Genomic DNA, 17,970 nt, shown 5'->3' with positions numbered 1-17,970 from the left:
CCTCTCTTTAACGGGCTTGATTTACGCTATTGTTCAAACGGCCATTTTGACGGAGGGGGAGATCATTTCTTTAAAAATCGATTTAAAATAAACGCGATTTGAATTTCGATAGAACAATTGCCACACAACACGATTTCAAGTGAAAACTCATGAAAAAGGAATTAAAAAACAAAGATGAAATCAAATGTTTAAACGATAATGATCAACATTAGCAAGACACACAACGAGTTCAAACGGGTTTTGTTTTGACGGAATGCCCTAAGCCGTGTCAGGTCATTCCGTACAATCAAACAGTTATGTAATAATCAAATGAAATTCTCGTGGTGACCAGCCAAAGAGAACATCAAAATGATTTCAAAAGAAAAGAAGCACACAAAGAATTGTATTAGAGAGCATGGGCCAAACGATTAGAAAACACGCATTCGAGTCGTATTTTATGTGACAGCACTCTATAATAAGATCGGCGACAGAGAAAATGGGGACAAATCAGAGAGGACACATTAATATGCATCAAATTTGTTCTTACTGACTAATCCGATTACCGCGAGACAGAGAGAAAGGTTCTTGTCTACCTCGATTGCCATGTCGTCGTTCTTATGGAAACAAAACAAACTGGAATCGAACATTCTTCCGATGAATGAAAAACAAAATAAGGAGATTTGCATACGAGGTCACGCATAAACTCTTCAACCAGGGATAAGCAAATGTTTTTTGTATTTTTCTCACGTGATCGTGTTGAACGGATTATCCGAAAAAAAAAAAGGCCAAACTAATGACGATCTCCCTCATTAGTGGAATAACACGTAGGGAAATTTAAGAAATCCAAAATTTGATTTAAAAAAGGCCTCAATGTTAACCGCCAGACTTGGAATACAATTGAAAAAAAAACGAGAATTCAACAAATTTTTGTGTCGCCATTCTTTAATTTTTCAAAACAACAAAACAGGTTGATAAAAAAAAACAGACAATTTTTTTTGTGTTAGTCTCATTTCCATTTTTGTCCACACGTTTGGTGACTTAAAAAAACGCATTTTAAAATACCAAACGTGGACATTGTTTCCATAACAGGCCACCTGTTCCCAATTTCGGGGTGTTCATTTATTTATAACTTTTGAAACGAAAACAAATTCAAGAAGAAGAAAAAAAATTTATAAACCCCCATAAAAAACAAGTTGGGAAACCATCCATCTTGTCTGATGACGCTCACGGCCTTTAGTTCTTGTTTCATCTCATGATCGGCTACTATAAATTTCCCGACTCGTTAAAAAAAGTGTGTGTGTGTGACGTGGATTCCAACAGCAGCCCAAAGGAAATTGGAGCTGTTTTTCCATTTGCCTATAAAACATTCTCTTCCCTCGATTTAATTGTGGCCAGAAATGACGCCTCAAAACTAAAAAAATCAGCCAACCTGATTTTCATTTCAGTGCCAACAACAATCATTCATCATCACGACAAAAGAAAAGAAATCATTTTCCTACCTTTACAGTTGCCTCGTATGTTGCAGGATGAGGGAAGATGGACCACGTTGGAATAATTGCGTTTGGCCATCCACGTGGCCACCAGGATCAGGACCTTCACTGACTTTCACTTTTTTTGTTTTTTTGTCCGTGTCAATGACTTTACTCACACAAAACGACAAGCACTAAACAAGGATAAATATGTTGCAGTCAAAAAAGAATTCGGATGTGTTGAGTAGTGGACGATGAAACGCACGAAAAAGAAAAAGGGTTCTGTAACAGCTTGGCCGACCCACGACCGGACTGCATGCTGAAACGAATGACTCACTAGCAGTCGAAAAAAAAATGGCCGATTATCCGCCGAGAACAAAGATGGCCGATTATGTTGCCCTTCCTTTTATATGCTCGTCTAATGATGAAAACTATGTAAATGAAGGGATAAAAAAAAAGGGATTTTTTTATGACTCTTATTGATGTGAATCCTCTTCTAACCACGCACGGTTTTAAGGAATGTCTGTTTCGCCATTTTGTTTCTAACAGCTGGTTGTGGCCTTTTGCTGGCACTGAAAGCAGACACACACACACACAAAAAAGACACATTGCAATTTTATGTCTTTATTTTCAGTTATACACATCCGTTTGCCGACCGGGGCTAGAGGACGAGGCAGATCTAAATCAAAATCGAAAGAATTTTAAGGAAAAAACAAACAAGAGATTGACACAATTTTGTTTGTTTTTTTCAACAGTAGAATATAAGAATTTGATTGTTGGGAAAGAAGTAGATCATAAGGTGAACGTAGGCGATAACATAGTACACACACACACACACAATAAGGGAATATAATAGTGAGAGAGTGAGAGGATCGAATACGTTTTTATATGGCGACAAGAAAAAAGAGAGTATGGTAGACCAAAATGGTCAAAGAAACAAAAGACGGGTGAGTTTTTTTTTTGTCCTTTGCCGTATTTGAATAAATTCACTTAGCCGAAAAAAAAAAAAATGTACACGATTGTGTTGTGCACACACATTTAACAAATTTGTATGCAGGACGTGATAACAAAATTCATTTTTCTTTTCGTCTTTTGTCAACCATCCCACGTTCACAATCATCCCCCCAAAAAGGTTTTAATGATGGAACAAATAAAAAGGATGAAAAAGTGGACAGCGATTTTCGATGTGACTTCTGGAATGCAAGAGCTTCTCGTTTTTTTTCTTTTTATGTTTTCCCGGATGATGTGGATTGTAATCGACCAGAAGCCAAAATGGAAACGCAATAAACACAATAATAACAACAACAAAAAAGAACGAAAGGTGTGTGTAACACACAAAAAATAAAGAAGTGCTGCGACGCTATGGGGGTAAACGACTGGTTTGAAATTCTCTTGGTCAGAAGTCAAAGAGAGGGGGCTCTATGCTACATTTTCGTCGTTTTTTTTTTTCCTGTCTGCACTATAAAGGCAGATAACTACCGCCAACAATCACGAATGAAAGATTCAAAAAAGGAGAGCTATTTCGTCTGAGTATGTCTTTTTTTTTTTTTTTTCGTAACGAGCGCTGTTAAAGAGGAAGAACGAAAGAAGGAGGGAAAAATAGTTGCCTAATCTGCGTGCAACGAGCCGCCAGACGGCCAGACGAGTCATCCGTCAAGCGAGACCAGCGACAACGACACAACAAAGAAAGTGAGGAAGAAAAACAGAAAAGAAGACGACTGTACATTATTTACAATCAAACGGCGATCGTAAAGACGTGGTGATTGTATGGGAAATCAGTGAACAAGGAAGGAAAGCGAAAAAAAAAAAACACATCACGATTGTGAGAGTGAGAGAGAGAGAGAGAGAGAGAGAGAGGATAGGAGGTGGGACATCTATCGACGGAGAGGCGGTTGTGTTTTGAAGGGAATCCTTTGCTGCTTCGGTGCACTGCCTCCAAACGGATTGACTAGCAACAAACTGCAGAGCCATCTGACGTCCAAAGGACTGGGCACATTTTTTATTTTTTTTTTGCTTTTCTTGCGAATCCTTTTTCACATGGCCTGGTCGGACCACTTGCGCTCTTCTTGGACTCGATCGAAGCAATCGCACATGTACACAAAATAGGGCGTAAAAATGCGGACCCAGCGTGGTGATTTTTCCGGCCTGTGGTACTGCAAGCAAAAGGCCATACCTTCGTCATCCACTTCCCAGGCCAGGATCGTTTCCCAACTGAACTCAATGACTTGGCTCTAGTATTGAGATGTTTATAAGAAGAAGAAGAAAAAAACCGGAATTACTTTCTTTTAAAAATAAAAATTTAAATAAAACGATAACGTCGTTGGAATATTCTTTTCACTCACCTGTAAAGATCCATCTTCTTTACATGCCTGAAGCCGAAAGGCGTTAAATCCTAAAGAAGGGATGACGTGACCTTCTTTACGGGCGTCACAACCACAGTGGGGGAAAACGACTTCACCATAGCCGGGTGATTGCCGAGCCAAGGCTAGATACTGGGTACGATAACAACGACAAATTTATTCCCCAAACCTGTAAAAAGTTGAATAAAAAAAAAAAAGAATGTATGGGATGGGCAATATCTACCTCGGAGCGACGATTTATGTCCTGCATGGCTTTGAGTTGGTAAAGATTCTCGCCCGCCATTACATGGCCGCGATTGACTTCATCGACCGTTTGCCAGAACATGTAAGTCGAGATCAGGTCATCACGGGCAAGCAAAAGTTCCACCTGAGGCGAGAAGAGCCATCGCCTTAAAGCCAAACATGTTGCCGAGGCCGTGCTATAATTCTGGATGTAAATGTTGTGAGGCACTTCGTGCACCTGCAGCTTGCGTTCTGCCCAAACGAATTTTTTGAAACCACAAGAAATAAAATAAGTTAAAAACACATTAAAAATAAAAGGGTGGGATGGAAAGTTTCCTGACCAAAGTTATATTCGACGATTTCAAATAGCGCGAAATACTGCACGCTCTCCTTATCCAGGCATATTTTCTCCACGGTGGCGTTGTAAACGTCAAGAGTAGTTGACGTTTTGCACACAGAAACTGACACTACTTCGTGAGTCGGCAATAAAACCTTTAAATCTACTTTCTGGAGGCCATCCTGTTTCAGAGATATAAATCAATGTAGGGGTGTGTTGAAGCGCGTGATATATGTCTGGCGGGTGATTTTGTATTTTTATGTTATACCTGATCGTCATCGCAATCTGTAAGGAATTCCTGGACGATGTCACTTTCGGCAATAACACGGACAGCGCATACTTTTTCCAGGTATTGCTCAAGCCCTCTACGCCGTGCATCGAGCTGCTGTTCACTCAACCTGGGCAATAATCGGAGAATTAAATTGTCTACGTGAAATTAAAAAGCTGCAAACCAATACTTACGCAAATGGCCACTTGCCAGGCAATTTGGGGAAATTGAAACCAATAAATTCCTTCTTGAGATTATTGTGCAAATCAACAAACTCGCTGTATCTACGGGATGTCAGATGTCTCCCAGCCATGTATATGTCAAATACCACATACTTGTCATTCTTTTTGTCTGCTAGGCGATAATCAGGGATAGATATAGGTAGGGAGCGTTTTTCAGAGTAATCGATGTAGGAATAGCCAGCAGTTTCTTCATGAGGCTCTAGACGTTCAGCTTCCTGAAAATCAATCAACACATTAACTCAGAATGCTATACATTTGAGAAGCAAAACGTAAGACGGTTTACCTTGGTAGACACAGATATGACAGTAAGCAACAAAACATCACCACCAGACTTGATCAAGTCAACAACTTGCTTGTGGGTTGATCCTTCGACACTGGAGCCATTACTGATTTGGTTCAATAACAATAGGTTCATTGATTCATCATAAGATCAGAAAACTATGACATTATTTTAGAACTTACACTTCCAGAATTCTGTCGCCTTTTAGAATGCCTGCTTTATCTGCTGCACCGCCTTTCAGGACGGCGCTGACATGCTGCAGAGGTGCATAAAGCTGGCCATTGATGGAGCGAAGCTGTCCGCCTTCGCTCACCTGTCCGCGCACATTGAATCCGAATCCCGTTTCCGATTTGACAATTTGGACAACACGAGGGCCAGATGTTGTCATGGACGATTTCGTTACGTAGTTGCTGTTTTCGAAAGATTCCCGACTATTCTGCTGATGGATGTCGGCCATGTTTGCCTTTACCCTTTTTTTTATTTTTTTTTCTCTTTCTAATAACAAAACAAACTACCCGAGCTCAGTGGTTCAACTCCCTGACTGACCGAATGGCGTCCGCATGCCATCTGTTGTTGGAAGCAAGAAATGGTTGGGCTCACATTCTTGGCAATACTTCCAAAACATTGTTATTTTTACCTGCAGAGGGCTTTTATTTACATTCGTCCCGCCAACTTAACAAAGTACGAACTATTTCAGGTAATGGCAGACACTATCGATTGTTAATTCGCAACGTCATTTTACGATTAGAGCATCAATAAGTATAAATAGACAAAAAAGGCGAATTTAACTGAAACCAAACACGCCATGGGTTGACACAAGTTGTTTCGTGCATCGCCAGCACATTTTGTGATTGATTTTCGCTGTCCACTGGCTTCGTCTGGAAACTGATTACGCAGCACCGGCTGGTTGGGTAACGGTTTCCCTTGAGATTGATAGCCTTCAAGTTCTTCCTATATTGGCGCCCAATTCATCTTTAATTCAAAGCTTTCCATTTTCTTTATGACGACGAACCGAGAAGAATGTATCAGTAATCAAATTACCGGGTAATAAAGGGAAAAATAAAAAAACAGAAATCAATAAAACGACTGGATGAAGCTCACAGTATTATTTTTTTTTTCCCTATTTGCACCCATATATGAACGTTCACAGGTTCCTGGACGTTCTCCTAACGTTCAATCGGGCTTTTTGATAATAGCCATTTCCTCTTCAATTTTTGCCTTTTTAATGAAGGGAAGGATAGTGAATTTCAAAGGTGCTCATTTCCGTTCTTTACTAGCTTCTAATTTTCGCTTTCTAGTACGTTGAAACAACTTTTACGACGGAAACAACTCATCTGGCTGCTGACAAAATGACTGCATGCGAATCCAATCATTTTTCCAAACAGTCTGTTGCCGACTTTCAAACGATATCAACTGCTTTTCCAATCGTCGAACAAAATGATTAGCCTAACTCTGCTGAAAATCACAAACATAGTTCCTACCCTATTATTTCCTTTGTTTTTCCATAGCAGAAAGTATTGAATATTATTCCTAGTTGAAAAGTGTGTACCGTCCTGACAAATTTTGGCACTCACCATAAAGTTCCTTTTTTTCCCATTTGATTGTCTTTCCCTTCATGCATGTGACACATGACAGCCCGTGAACTAGGGTCGATGTCAAATTGCTGTTCCATTCGACACGAGAAAAGCATGCAGTTGAGTGGGCAAAGCGGGAAGCGATAATTGAATCGCAACGGGGAGAGGTTTTTATCAAGAAGCTTTTTTTTCCCCCCTTCGCTATCCCTTCAGCAGCAGTGACCATCCCAGGGCGTGGGCGTACGCTGCTGTTCATACAATGAGGTTTCATATAGACGTGTACAACCAGCGGGTGAATCTATGTACACACACGTGCCCTCGTCCAGGAAATTGAACACGGGCATCCGAAAACATGGTTGCTCCTCTATATACGGCTTGATGTATGTGCTTACGCACATTCATGAAATACATACCCCTCATCATCAGCTGAAATCCAACTGTTCAAACTGGGATCCAATGTTGCACGATTTCGATATTGTTCGTATGTATTCTCAGGCAGGCAGGTCCACACAGGGAGGGATGAATGTCTTTCTCAATTTTACATATCATTTATGAAATATATTCAGAGGACAGGGATATTCAGGTCCAGTTATAATGGTTAGCCTATTTTTCAGAAATGTCAAATGCATTGCAAACTATCGTCAAACTCGATAATCAATACAGACCATTAATCAAATCGATTTGTTTTCTGGTTGGCTGGAAATATAAAAGAATAATTGAAAAAAAAAAAGACAAGATTTTTACAATGTAGAAAATGGAATCTGTAACGAATGGCCGATTAAAAGTATCTGCTTTTGCCTTGATCGAAATGCAGTAATGAGAAAAGTAAGTACATCCAGGCTATTACGTAAGCCCGCCATCTATACAGAGCACCGACAGCCCATCGATCCGATTTTGCCGAGCACGTACACACGCACACACGTCCTCCTGGACTCGTTTCACTAATGTGTGGGAGCAACCTGGCGAGACGGCGCTGCACGTATCGAAAAGAGGATTTTATAGATTGACGTGATTACAATCTCTTGAATAAATCCCCACGAAGAACGACCAAGAAGATCATGCGATGATCAAGTTGTCATTGATCAACTACTGCGTGCACAGGTAAAACATACCAAGATTACCAAGTAATCAAGTAGATACTAACAAGTTTCGTCTCTGATTGCCAACTGAACCAAGTCATGCGAAAACGATGGAAATGTGATAAAAACTAGTTCATACTTAATTTTTCAAATCACGTCTACTGCACATCAATCAACGATAAACGGAGACAAATTCCAGCTACGAAAAGATGAAAACAATTTGTTAATTCAACCGATGATGGAAGACGACAAAGGTGGACAACTGAAGTTTCTGGTTATTCAAAAATTGATGCGTGCTGTTGTTTTGTATTCAACTTTGCCTTTATTTTTTAAAACTCTTCTCTCAGCGACTAGCACATCAGTACTCCACCCAGGGCCTTGCGGTTCAATAACGTCATTAAGTATGTATATCTTTTCTAGGCATTCCTGCCTCTATGCACTTTTGTTTGCTGTGTATGTAGTATACTTAAACACCATCTAGCATATGCACATATACCAGGATTAGCATAAAGCCTATAAAAAAAAAAGAAGGGCGCGGTAAAACATCCATTCCACATAAACACTGTTTTGTGTATGGAAAAGCAGAATACGATTTTCGTTTCTTAAAAAAGAAAAAAAGGACACGATTTTACTTATGAAAAATGCAGGTCCACCTGTTTTTGCGTTGTCTCCGTTACACGCTCCACTTGTATATTCTCCGGTAGCTTTTTTTTTGTTTATATTTCAAATACTTGTAAATGTACACGAAATTGATGAATCTGAGAAGTTTCATGGGAACGTATTATTACAATGGTTGGGGGTTGTGTAACGAACCTCACCATGGCAACCGATGTTTTGCCAGTCCATTCTTTTATAAACACAGACCTCCTTTTCTTCGCCGAGCCAACAAACACGAGGTGCACTACAATCAACTGCATACACACATACATACGTAGACGTTCAATAGACCGTGTCTACAACACGAAATGCATACCACATAGGGCAGTGACTCCTCGTCAATCCTATCATTGGGTAGAGATATTAGTCGATCTACACATACTCGCTCTCCAGTGAGAGCTTTTTTCTAATTGAAATCAAATACCTTTGCAATTAGAATTTGCATGTTGATGGCCAACGTCCTTGTCAATGTCGAATGTACTCGGAAATTAGGCGCGATTTCAAAGGGCACACCTGCACGAGAAGGGGGAAAAAAAATGTTTTAAACCAGATGAAAATGTATGATACATATACATAATGGTATCAGTAAATAACGATAAGAAGGTTTGCTGGCAATAGTGAATGTCCCCCTTGTCTTTTATATCCATATTTAGTTTTTCGTTTTTGCTTCGCTCGGTATTGATTCTCGTATTTCTCTTGTCGTATAAATCTGCTGTGTGTGTTTTTTTTTTTTTACCCACTTTTATTCCTCCTCCTCCCTACTACCCCATCGTTTTATATCGTCTACTTATTCGTATCCCCTTTATTTTATTTTTTTGCTTCGTCTTGTTCTTTTGACCTTCCGGGAAACAGACAAAACTATGTCGTGAATATTTCACGTCTCGACTAAATGTGTGTGTAACCGGGACAGGGCAAGGCCATACGGTGTAGGAACAATGGAATTCTCCCCCCTCCCCATTTTATATTTCACTGGAAAAAAAAAAGTTGGAAAGTTATGTTGATTTCGCATTTTTATGTAAACGAATTAAATGTGGGGGTACCATTTTTCTTTTTTAATTCCACATTTTGGGCAGCGATGACAACATCTAAAAGAGTCGGTTGACGGTAATGGCAACGATGAAATAAGATGACAGTTATACACACAATGTAGAGGGTAGGGGTAAAAAAAAAAAAGAATAAGAAGAAGAAGAAGAAGAAAAGCTTAGACGAAAATGAGCGTCTTATACGTATAAAGGTTGGGCACAGTTCATCAACTGTCGCTAAGCTGAAATGATGACAACGGACCCTCCCAGCCAGAAATGCTGGAACGATTCAAGCGTCCTTTTGGAATACGGGGGGAAAATGGCTCATCATCATCTGAAAAACAGGACATTTTCTTTTTTAACATTACGAGACCACTGGACTTGTTCCTTTTATAATGGCGGCCTCTGTATGTGTGTATGCGCTACGTATTAACGTTTCTTTCTTTTTATCTTTGCAATCCAACTTTTTCTTTTCCCCTTTTCTTTAGCCATCTACTTTCGTTCTATATCCCCGACGATCAATAGCGCAACAGCTGAATTACACGTCTACATCCCCGCTGTCTACAGCCGTAAGCCTCAGGCAGCGTTTCGTCTAGATACTTTGTCGTTTATATTTTTTAATCAACCCAAAAATTTTAAACCAAGTTTCCCTATCGCTAATATCAGATGAAAGGAGGAATGCTCTTTATTATCGAAAAAAATTCCTCGGCTTTAAGTAACCGCGGTGTCTTCAATCAAGGCGACATTGTACGCAGTGCCTTTTCTTCTTCGTCTTCAGGGAAAAAAAAGAAATAATAATAATAATCAAACATTCTTCATTTCCCCATCTTATTCAATCGCTCGGTTTCCCGCAATAAAAGCAAAGAGACAATAGGATGACGCATTCCTTCTACGAATAATATATGCTGCCTATCTGTTACATTATTGATTGGCGAATGAAAAAATAAATAAATAAAATAAATAAATTTTTATAGGTTTTCGAAAACACGCGTTGAACGTTCCGTTGAGGTAGGACGACGTTGCCGACGAATGCGAAACGGGGCACACAAAAAGAAAGAACGATTCCCTATTTGGGTTTATCCCGGCGACGTTCAGCTTAAGACAATGTTGACTACTCGGCTGCGCAAATGAAGAACATGAAAAAGAAGCAACGACCATATTGTTGAGTTCTTTCTCTTCTTCCGGGGTTCAGCAGTTGCCCCACCCCGTGCTGTTTTATTGCCTTTTCGGCCGTGCGGGGCATAAAAAGAGGAAACGAGTTCTAGTAGGGAGACACGGGACAATTTAGGACAGCAGTGTGGTCGCTAGATTTCGCAAAGTACCACTTCCCAAAAGTATTTTACGTTAGAATTAGCATTCGTTTACCCTCCCTGTATGTCCGCCACGCAATCACGGATAATGAATGAACAGAGACCAGAAATGTTTTAGATTAGTCGTTGAAATATTTTAAAAGTATATAGAGAACCCCACCCCCCTATTAAAAACAAATAAAAAAAAACGGACAAACGGATCAACATACACACTGCTTTTTGCTCCTTTCCGTGTTAGCTTCCGCTCACGCAAAAACTTTGTTTGTGTTCCCGTTAGAAAAGAACAAAAACAAAAACAAAACAAAACAAACCCCGTACTCCATTCTGTTTTCTTTATAATGATCTGTTTGGAAGAGGAAAAATAAAAAATTCAACTTCACACCAAAGAAACTGAAGAGACTCAAATTAGTTAACTGCCACCGAGTTTGTTATCCTTTCTTCTTTATGAATAAAAAAATCAAAATAAATAAATAAAAAAAAAAAGAGACGACAGTGATGGCAGTGGTGACATGTATCGATCCGAACAACGCCCTTGGTCGTCGTCATTCCCACCCTCTTTGCTACTGTACACTTATATAATGCGTCAACCATTGCCGATTGTTGCAGACGGTAGCAATGAAACACCAAAATCCCCCCCACCCAAACAAAAATATTAAAAAAAACAAAAACAAATAGAAAATTCATTATCATGGGAACCTTACCGAGATGATGCCGAAAACTCGCGATGAAGAAGAAGAATCACGGACGGGATAGAATTGAAATGGTGTGTCTCGTTCCGATTGCAAACGACGAGGAACCATTAAAGGAAGACGAAGCGCTGCACGAATTATTGTTTACCTCCAAACATAAAAAAAGAAGAAAGAAAAAAGAAAAAAAAATGTTTGGAATTACGGGATGAAGGAGAAAATTGCGAGAAGGGAAATGAATGAATAAAAATCAATATAAAAGATGGGACAAGAATATAGCTCACCAATATAGCCTTGTAAATAGGACGGCCGTTTTTTTTTGTTGTTGTTGCGTAGAACTGACATGATCCAATCTGCCGTTTTTCCACTCCGATTTTCTCTCGTTTTTATATTTTTATTAGTACTATATAGTTGTGTTGTAATATCCTTCGCATCTCTCGTCATCAAAACCGAACCTATCTTTTCCTTGTGAACGGAGAAGAAAGAAAAATAAATCAGATAAAACGAAACTGAAGGCAAAAGAAAAAAGAATTGGATATATAGAAAAAGAGAGTCGTTCACCTCGATTTTCACGATCCAAAATGTTGGCAGGGAATAAGATGTTGTAGTACATCTCTTCAAAATCTTGTATTAAACCCTTCTTTAGTATCACCGGTGGTTGCGTTGAAGTCGGTAGGTTCGTCTGCTTTTCATTTATATTTTCCTCCTATTCTGTTGTTGACACAAAGACTTGACGGTCCTCTCGTGACGTCTTACACTCATCGTGAAAAAAAAATATAAAAAAAGTCCAAACGAAATCAGAAGAAAAAAAAAATAAAACTTTTTTTCCTCTTCAGATTATGCGCGCAAAGAAACGAAATTGAATTTTTCCATCCGGACGACTAACGTTTGCTTCGAGTAGTTTGTGTACCAGCTAAAAGAAGAACATGGTGTAGGGTCCAACATCCTTCTTCCTGGCGTGTATTCTTTACACAATGTGGCGTAAACTGGGGAAATCAACATACAAGGCAATGTTTGTTGTGATGTGACAACGTTGGACAAAAAAAAATTCCCAACTGGGCCAAATCCAAAAGGATCCCATCAAATGGAGACTACACACAGTGAGATAAATGATGGCCGGATTGGGCAAAATAAAAATCTGCGTCGTCCATTTTTGTTTGTTTGTTTGTTTACAAACGACCCTGTCGTTCAGCCATGCAGTCGTGAAGTAGGTAGGCCGGCCTGTAAGTTTCCAGCCCTGTTGCAGGGTCGATCACCCGTAGCGCTGCGTTCGGTTGCGTATTGCCACGGTTGCCTACCGATGTGTATCTTTAGCCGGTCGAAAATCCAATATAATGAAAAGAAAAAGAAAGACAATAATAAACAAAAGGGAAGTCGATACTTCTGGAACAGAGTGTAAAAAAAACAAAAGATAAAAAATGCTGATGAAGAGCCATAAGGTTAGACCAGGCTGGACACGGAATTCGTCTTTGCGTTAGCTCGTTTTCATTTCCTTCCCTTTCGTTTTACTTTTATTTATTTATTTTTCGGTTGCTTTCGTTTCATTACCGTCGCAATCCGCCGCGTCGGACGTTGTTGGACGCGTACAGATACGCAAACACCATTCAGCGGTGGCAGGCAAAGTCAAAGGAGGGAAAACAAAACAAAAGGCAATGCGACTCTTGGGTGCCTTTTCCGTGCACTGTGGAACATAAATGGTGCGGCTATAAATCGTGCCGCACAGACGAAGACCCTCACTAAGATGGCCATCATCATCTTCTCTCACAAACTGGACGGCCAAATGATATCAAACCGTTGTATGTCTACTGGAACAACATTTCCCCATTTTTCGAGTCCTAGTCCAATTTTCCACTGGCAGACGATCATCAAGATTCTTCCCGCTTCGGCGTTGACGGGCAATAAAGTGAATGAAATCAAGGATCTGTTAACACAGACGACTGCCGACAGCGTGAAGACGTGGCACGGAAAGGAATAAAACACTTGAAAGAGATGAGGATGGATGAAATTATTACGCAAAGTGACACATTCATCGGAGAAGTGCATCAAAGTTTCTCGGTGCTCAGCTGTCGGACAGATCAGTCTTTTATTATTAGCATCTACCGCGAGACACGGCCACACAAGGCCTGCCATCGACGTGATAGTTGCTTAACGCGATCAATCGAGCGCGTGATCGTGACCCTACACACGGGCCATTGGACCTGTTGCCAACGGCTCCCCCGCTTCTCTCTCTCTTCTTTTTTCAGCTGTCTCATCTCGTTATCTCGTCTCCAACAGTCGATGTGAGAGAGGGGGGGAGTAAAAAAAAAATCCTCGTTCTTTCGATCCGAGAAACTAAAAAAAAAAGAAAAAGTTGAGACTGTCAAAGATCCTTGCCGCTTTGACTTTCTCACGCGGCCACGTTCCGACTCGATAAACAGCCAAGACTTTTTCTCCTCCCAGAGTGTGTAGACATGATCTATTTGTCTTTCGGCGACATGGCGAATAAGATCCTTATCTCCTCTTTTTCTTTTTTCTTTCACACACACACACTCACACACAGAGAGAGACACATATTATCTTTGCTATATGTTCAAGCGATCAGAGAAATAAAAGAGTTTCGTGATGGTTTAAGACGCTTCAAAAGTCTTTTCAGCCATTTTCGCAGCGGCTGTGAAATGGCAGAACAGAAACGTACAAATAAAAACCCCATTTTATTTTAAAGGCAAAAAAAGAAGAAGCCTCCTTGGTAGGCTACAATCCGATCAGTGCGTCGGTAACGAGTATAATCAACTACCCGAGTAAAAAAATAAATAAATATATTTATATATGCATAGAAAATAAAGAAAAGAAAAAAGCGGGACGGCCTTTTTTTTTCTCTCGAGAAAAAAAGAGAAAAAAAAAAAACTTAACACGCATGAACGGACGACCGGATAAAAAGAACGAGTCTCTTCCTTTTTTCCCGATAGCTACTTCCGTTCGCTCTACTTCAAGCGTCGAAACACACACACTCCTTTTTTTTCCTTCCATATTTCACACGCAAGAGGCACGTCGACTTGGCCAATGCACGAAAAGGTTTCCCGTTAGAAGAAAATAAGGGGAGTGGGGGGAAACGAAGATTCATAGAATTTGTGTGTGAGAGAGAAACGACTGGATGAAATCGATCCGAGTCTCTTTCAGAGTTTGACTCGGGCGCTATCGGCAGCGAATGTTGAACCGAAGTTGTCTTGATCACTAATAGACACACCAACTCCCTCTTTTCTTGAGTTCCACGTCCTCACACTGCAGCGTTAAATCTTGATCAATAATTGAATTCCGATAAATTAGATTTTTTTTTCTGTTAAAAAAAAAGGGGGAAAATTGTAAATTTTTTTTTCGAAGCATACTCACAAGCTATATATTTGAATATAATAACCATAGCTCCCATATGTTTATCAAATATATATCAAAAATAAGATGAAAGAAAAAAATGATGGTATTCCAATAAATTGAAAATCAAACTTAAAAAAAAACAAACAAAAAAACAGAGAAAACAACATGATCGTTTCCAAAATAGCGATAAAAAAATACAACGGTAGCTTTGATGATAATCCTTAAACTCTCCCGAAACAAAACAAATGAATATGCTGCAAAACAATGACATGTTATACCACCCCAGCACCCCCAAGAAAAATACGTCATTTTTCGGCATGCATCGTCCCCCCCTCCTCGATTTTCTTAATCAAATCCACCCCCCCCCCCCAAAAAAAAACAATTTATTTGTTGTTAGATGTTACGAAATTCTAGTGTTTGCGAACCCCCACTGCCTCACGAGGGGTGAACGAACACACGCACACGAGAAAACGCTTAACCCTGTGTGTGGATGGGCATTCAAAGTTGTTTCTGTTGTTGGCCCTAGTCCGGGCATAGAAAATGTCTGTCCAGAACGGACACAAAAACACAATTGCTAGTCAACCTTTAGTAAGTAGTAATAAAGTCCCCACACGACAGCTGTTTGTTTTTCTCCATTTTTTTTTTTTTCTTTTTGGCTAACGATTCCAAACAAACAGACTCAAACTCAAACAAACAAACAAACAAACAAACACACACACACACACACACACACAAAAGTCATCAAACGGCCGGATGGTGGATGTTTGATGCCTTTGAAGTTACTACCACACACCACCAACTCATTCTTGTTGTTTTTTGTTTTTTTTTTTTTTTTAAGTCTTCTCATTTTGTTTTGCGCGCGGCCAGTCGTTTTGCGAGGGGAGCTATTGGGGAGGGCGGTCACGTTTCGGGGCTATCAACTGGTAATGGCGCGTAGTGATGATGCTGCTGCTGCAGCAGGGCGGCGCTAATGCAGGCAATAACGGCCGAATCAGGGCCCGTCTGCGACATGGGCGGCGGCGACGACGGGCAGGAAAATGACGGCTGGCCGGCTAAAGGACATCCATCGCCGCTGCATTTCCCCTGTCCGTGTAATTGCTCTGGCTGCGCGAAATCAGAACGATGGTGACGACCCTGTTTGCCTTTGACGGACGCGAGGGCCGGATCGTAAGCGATGGCCACCGCTCCGCAATCGTCGCTGATTGCCGGATAAGGGACGGCGGGAAATGCGGCATCGAACCGATTAGGCGGCGGCGGCGGTGGCGACGACGGCGAGTACGCGACCGACGTCGTCGACGTAATCCGATCCTGCCGGAAGGAATTGAGCCACGATTGTTTGCGGCTTTCCAACCTGCGCTTCGACTCGACGATGCGACGCGCTTGCTCCTCGGCCAATCGAGCGGCCGACACTAAACCGGCGGCGCGGGCCGTCAGCTGATTGCGCCGCTGGCAACGCAACCGCAGCGACACGTAAACGCTGAGCACGAGGCAGAGGAAGAGCGGAGCGAAACCGATGGCCAGGTGACAGGCGGCCTGAAAGCGGTCGACGTGAATGACGGCCACCGTCGGATCCGTCATGGAAACGTAGCACGGAAAGGTGCGCTCAAACGCGTCCGTCCGCGAGTAGTCGCGGAAAAACTGGTCGCAGTCGATGTCGGGCGGATAACCGCAGCCGACCACGTTGGGGTAAAGGCGAGCGGGCTGCTGGATGGGCGTCGCGTAAGGCTCGGACAAAGTGGCAAAGAGCTGGCGGTCGAGCCGCTCGGCGGCCAGCGCCGGATCGGCCAGCAAGTACGAAACGTTGACGTGCCAGCACTTGTAGATGTCGACGGTGCAACCCTGTTGGCACGATGTCCACGTGCAATTGGACGTGCCGTTGAGAGCGGCGCTGTGGACGGTAAGGCACGAGGCCGGCTCCAAGTCCAGCACAAAAGTCAACACGCTCGGATCGATGATGAGCGGCAAGAGCGTCATGAAGACGATGAAACTGGTGCCGGCCAGCAAACTACAGCAGCCCACCTCGTGCACGGCCAGGTAGCGCTGAACGGCTGATCCGCACTTCATCGAGTCCGTCCTCCTCCTCCTCCACCGGCACCGCCAATGCCCTGACGGCCGTCTCTCATCCACCCACCACTAGCTCTGTCACTCATTCAGACACGAAAATGAAAAGAAAAAAACAAAAAACAAAACAAAACGCGCGGCGCACACGCCGGACTTTGTCAACCCCCTACACTTCCGCTTTTTGCTTGGCTGAAAGGAAAGGCAAGCGGACAACGGAGGTCAGACACTTTTCCAACCGTCTGTTCCCTTTGTTAAAGTTCCGTATTCAAATACGACAGTTGATGCGACAAACCGGAAATGGGTGCTGACAACATATATGGACTCAGACGGCCCTGCGCCCGTCCTGCCCACCGAACCGAGAACGGCAACAAGGAAACAACAACCAAAGATGAGGAGAAAATGCCAAAGAAAACAATAAAACGTAACAGATGGTCAGCAAAGGAATTGAAACAAATAAAAAATAAAAAAAAAAAAGAAAAGAAAAAGAAAAAAAAAAAAACAAATGCAAGATGCAGGGTGAAGGGAGGGGGGATCAGACAGACGGACAGACACCATCCGATCCAGCTCGTAGCGGCTCACTGACTGACTGCTTGTTGGTGTGACACTCCTGAAACGGGACCCCTTCGACTCTCTTTCTCTCTCTCTCTCCTCTCTATCGTTTCACGTCAGACCCCCCCGCAGTTGGTTGCCTCCTCTCTTGACGAGGTAGACGATCGCAAACGTGACTCCCTCCCCGCCCACATACGTACGATACACGCGCGCATACACCATCCCTCCCCGCCATCATCCAATGTTGTATCGAGGAGGACGTTAAGCTTTTTTTTTTCTTTCTTTCTTCTTTTTTTTTTTATTTTATCGAACCGACGCGGACGGACAGAAAAGGCGGTAGTGGCGAACGGGTGCGGTCGGAAAGAAAAACGGAGGAGGTCAAACAAGAAAAAAAAAAAAAAAATGGGTAGAAACGGAAATGGTAAGGAAAAAGAAAGAGGCGGGAGGAAACACGGGAGGGAGGAACAAGAGCAATCAAAAGCTTCAGTGCTCCTTGTTCAACTGCGACGCTTTGGAACTGGGCCCCC

The 17,970-nt window shown here is 41.8% G+C and overlaps 2 protein-coding genes and 2 long non-coding RNA genes across 6 annotated transcripts in view; 1 reads left to right on the top strand and 3 right to left on the bottom strand.

The window, feature by feature from the left end:
- Positions 1 to 2,056: 2,056 nt before the first annotated feature.
- LOC116929290 (sorting nexin-27) lies at positions 2,057 to 5,724 on the bottom strand. Its single transcript, XM_032936476.2, has 8 exons — positions 5,340 to 5,724; positions 5,161 to 5,263; positions 4,830 to 5,092; positions 4,636 to 4,765; positions 4,372 to 4,549; positions 4,032 to 4,282; positions 3,791 to 3,940; positions 2,057 to 3,679 (listed from the first exon to the last, which is right to left on the bottom strand). The coding sequence occupies exons 1-8, from the start codon at positions 5,612 to 5,614 to the stop codon at positions 3,482 to 3,484; spliced, it is 1,548 nt and encodes a 515-aa protein (XP_032792367.1). The 5' UTR covers positions 5,615 to 5,724; the 3' UTR covers positions 2,057 to 3,481.
- Positions 5,725 to 7,411: 1,687 nt separating this feature from the next.
- LOC123475427 lies at positions 7,412 to 8,324 on the top strand. The gene is made up of 2 exons (XR_006650464.1): positions 7,412 to 7,832; positions 7,908 to 8,324. It is a non-coding gene; the product is annotated as an uncharacterized LOC123475427 (long non-coding RNA).
- Positions 8,325 to 8,511: 187 nt separating this feature from the next.
- On the bottom strand, positions 8,512 to 11,996 carry LOC116929299. Its single transcript, XR_004397779.2, has 3 exons — positions 11,501 to 11,996; positions 8,892 to 8,980; positions 8,512 to 8,811 (listed from the first exon to the last, which is right to left on the bottom strand). It is a non-coding gene; the product is annotated as an uncharacterized LOC116929299 (long non-coding RNA).
- A 433-nt stretch (positions 11,997 to 12,429) lies between these two features.
- Positions 12,430 to 17,970, bottom strand: part of LOC116929297 (FAD synthase) — a 15,895-nt gene continuing 10,354 nt past the window's right edge. For 2 of the 3 annotated variants that reach the window (XM_032936481.2, XM_032936479.2), the window contains one exon: positions 12,430 to 12,793. In XM_032936481.2, coding sequence (XP_032792372.2) covers positions 12,655 to 12,793 — 139 coding nt within the window. In that variant the 3' untranslated portion in view covers positions 12,430 to 12,654. Of the gene's footprint in view, positions 12,794 to 16,751; positions 16,973 to 17,970 lie in introns of those variants that run through there. The other variant, XM_032936482.2, reaches the window with a different exon arrangement.

This window comes from Daphnia magna, linkage group LG8, assembly GCF_020631705.1.
Source record: "Daphnia magna isolate NIES linkage group LG8, ASM2063170v1.1, whole genome shotgun sequence".
NCBI classification, from domain to species: Eukaryota; Metazoa; Arthropoda; class Branchiopoda; order Diplostraca; family Daphniidae; genus Daphnia; species Daphnia magna.
Note: the sequence above shows the minus strand (reverse complement) of the source record. Positions and strands in the feature narration are given on the sequence as shown.